The sequence below is a fragment of the Cariama cristata genome, unplaced genomic scaffold (genome assembly GCF_000690535.1).
Source record: "Cariama cristata isolate BGI_N322 unplaced genomic scaffold, ASM69053v1 scaffold11076, whole genome shotgun sequence".
Lineage (NCBI taxonomy): Eukaryota > Metazoa > Chordata > Aves > Cariamiformes > Cariamidae > Cariama > Cariama cristata.
This window is the reverse complement of record NW_009622680.1, coordinates 25327-28187: the sequence shown is the minus strand read 5'-3', so window position 1 is coordinate 28187 and position 2861 is coordinate 25327. Positions and strand designations below refer to the sequence as shown.

Here is a 2861-nt window from a genome sequence, read left to right as displayed (position 1 = left end):
TAGGGAGAGGAGTGAAGACCTTATAAGCAGAGTTACCAGAGGCGTTGGCCGAGAGTATCCCTTCCTCCCAAGCTTTTTCAAACTTGCTCTCTCCTCTGGCTGCTATTTTGCCATGACAGCTCCCACAGAACCGGCTCCCCCGACGCCACGAGGCTTCCCCTGAGCACTCACTCCATTGCTGGCCTCGAGCTTTTTGGGACAATGGCTAATTCTGATCAACTGCCTCAGGATTTGATTCCAACACAGTGGCTTATAACATCAGGAGACTTCCCAGTTCTGAGGGGGTTAAAGATGATTTTATGCTCAGTGGAGAACATTCAGGTCATAGGACAGACATAGTACAGTGATGGGGCCCCCCTCTGCAGCTGAGATGAGTTCAAAAAACTGAGTTCAGATGCCTCTCGTGGTGATTTACATTGGCCCTGTATGTTTTCCTTTACGCATCGATTGCGACACAGCTGGCCTGAGCGTGCAATGCGAGGTTTAACCACCTTAGCACAGGGACGACACAAACACCCAAGGAAGTCATTCCAGCTTGTTTCTTGGTGCAGCTTTGGTGCCTTCTAGGTTCATTCTCTTCTAGAGCAAGGGTAGTGGTTCCCCCCTCGCCCTCGTCCAACCTTCATAAATCTACAGTTCAGACTCACACCTTGGTCTGAAATAGGTGAAATCAAGCTGGTGGTGCTGATGAAGAGGTTTGGTATTCAATGGATCCAAGTCTGTGTCCTCCTTCTAATGGACTCAATGAAGAAACATCACACAAACTGCTTGAGAATCAGGATCTCCAAAACTGGCTATTCAGCACCCTATTTTCCCCCATGCCCGTGAACCAAAGGCACTCATATCTTCTCAAAAAGCCTTCCTCATTGCTGCAGTCCCGCAGGTCTGTGAGGGCTGGGACAAACACACTCCCAGGCAGGGACAGCGTGCCCTGGAGCGGCCCTGGGCAGGCTGGTGGCACTCGCAGGCATCACCGGCGGCATCCCAGGGAGCAGCGCTGGAGCTTCCCCAGGCTTGGGAGCAGGCATCATGTTTAACACCCAAGTTTTAGGGGACACATAGGAGACTGTCACACAAGTACAGAGGTACCTAAACCTCCACACCTGGAGTGTGCTGATCTACATTTCAACCCTGAATACATCGACATCAAAGCCTCCAGTGTCATTGGCTTCATGTGCTTCACTTCTCAGTCCCTTTACATCCATTCTCAGTCTTTGTAGAGCTCATTTTGCGCACACCTGCAATATGTGTCAGGCTGAAAGTAAACTAAGCGCTGTATCTCATTTTTCTATGGCGGAACTTTTCTTCCAGTGCACTCTTGTGAAAGCCAGTACGCCTTCTGGAAGTTTGTCCCAAGATCTGCAATGTGCTACTGCTCATTCATATCAGGTCAGCTACATTAATTCCTGCACAGGAGACCAAATTAAAACAGGCGGTGTTTTGTTAGCGGGGCAAACAGGAGGTCTGTCTTCTGCATGGCAAGAAACCGCAGTACTTCGTAAGTCTGCTGCCAGCCGAGCTGCACTGCATGTCAGTCGAAGTGCATCTCCTGCAACTGCTTTCGCAGTGGTCTCATTTTTCAGCTAGTGCCATGGGAAAAATTATGCTTTAAACTAAGGAGAATAACATCACAGTTATGTATTTATTTGGAAGGACAAACTTGCAGTCTAAGTAAACCATCATCGTTAAGATGACTTAGATGTTTAATGGAAGCCTTCCTTTTGTGGCTTTTTTTTTTAGCTTAAAATTCTTTGTCCAATTCAGTATTTTGTTGCAATAGTGAAAAACCTTTACTGTATCACTGCACTCTGACAGTCAGATGCATGTTAATAGAAAAGGCCGTGGCAGAGGGGAGACATTACCCAATATGGAATGAAAATGAAAACTTCTCTTAACGTGTTACAATCTCAGTGCAGTAATGGCAGGAAAAAAATAATCTTGCCTTAAAAACACTCAGACACCATTTTTTTTTCAGCTTTAAATCCTCTGCTGCAAGTCATCCTCACAAGAGCCAGTACAAAATATTCTCACTCACCATATTTCATGATAAGCATTTGTTCAGCAACCACAATGGCCGCTCCAGACAGCACTGGGTGAATATAAATCTAAGAGTGTTAGGGAATTTCAATCATTTCCCTGTGGAAATGTATTTTTATGCCCAGGGACATGTGTGGCCTGTTCAAAGTTCCCCAGAGCGATTACAGCCCTGGGAACACTATCTCCACGTTCACAGCTCTGCATTAATTAACGCACTGAGCCACCACCTCTGGTCACTTGTGGTCTTCCCACTTGCACTGGTCTGGAGGCCTAGCTAGAAATACTCACCAACTCACAGTAAAACAGTTTCTGACCTTGAGTACCTTACTGACTCACAATCATCCGGGGACACATCACGTCCAATCTTTCAGAGCTGCCAAGAATCCAGAGTTGAAGTCACCGGCGCCTACAGCTAGCAGAGAACTTACTTACCTTGGTGGTTCAGCACAGCTTTTGCTGCAGAGGGAGGGAGATGGGGAAGAGGGGGGATAGCCCACCCCTCTTCACCCCGTCAGACTCGTGCTCAGCAGGGCTGGCAGGAGGGCGCGAGGGGTCCCGGGGGGGTCTTGCGCAGTGCTGGACCAAAGCACGCCGCGATGCGGCTGAGCACCACGGCACTGTGCCGGGAGTTGGAAAAGGCACTGCAGCAGACTTGCAGAAGCCCGCAGGTGCAGTATGGTGAATGAGGAACAGATAACCCTGGCTGGTGCAATCTTTTTTCCCCTTCTAGTTGAGTCCAAACCTGTTCCCTGAAAGCTCCCCAAGCTCAGAGCAGAGCCGGGACCCCCCTGCCAGCCCATCCCGCCGCGGAACGCCACACTTAC

The 2861-nt window shown here is 48.9% G+C and overlaps 1 protein-coding gene across 1 annotated transcript in view; it reads right to left on the bottom strand.

Moving 5' to 3' along the window:
• Window positions 1-2861, bottom strand: part of LMCD1 (LIM and cysteine-rich domains 1) — a 15099-nt gene that overhangs the window by 3682 nt on the left and 8556 nt on the right. The window contains exon 3 of the mRNA XM_009702424.1: window positions 2856-2861. This exon is cut by the window's right edge and continues 330 nt beyond it. Within this exon, the coding sequence (XP_009700726.1) occupies window positions 2856-2861 (6 nt within the window). The remainder of the gene's footprint in view (window positions 1-2855) is intronic.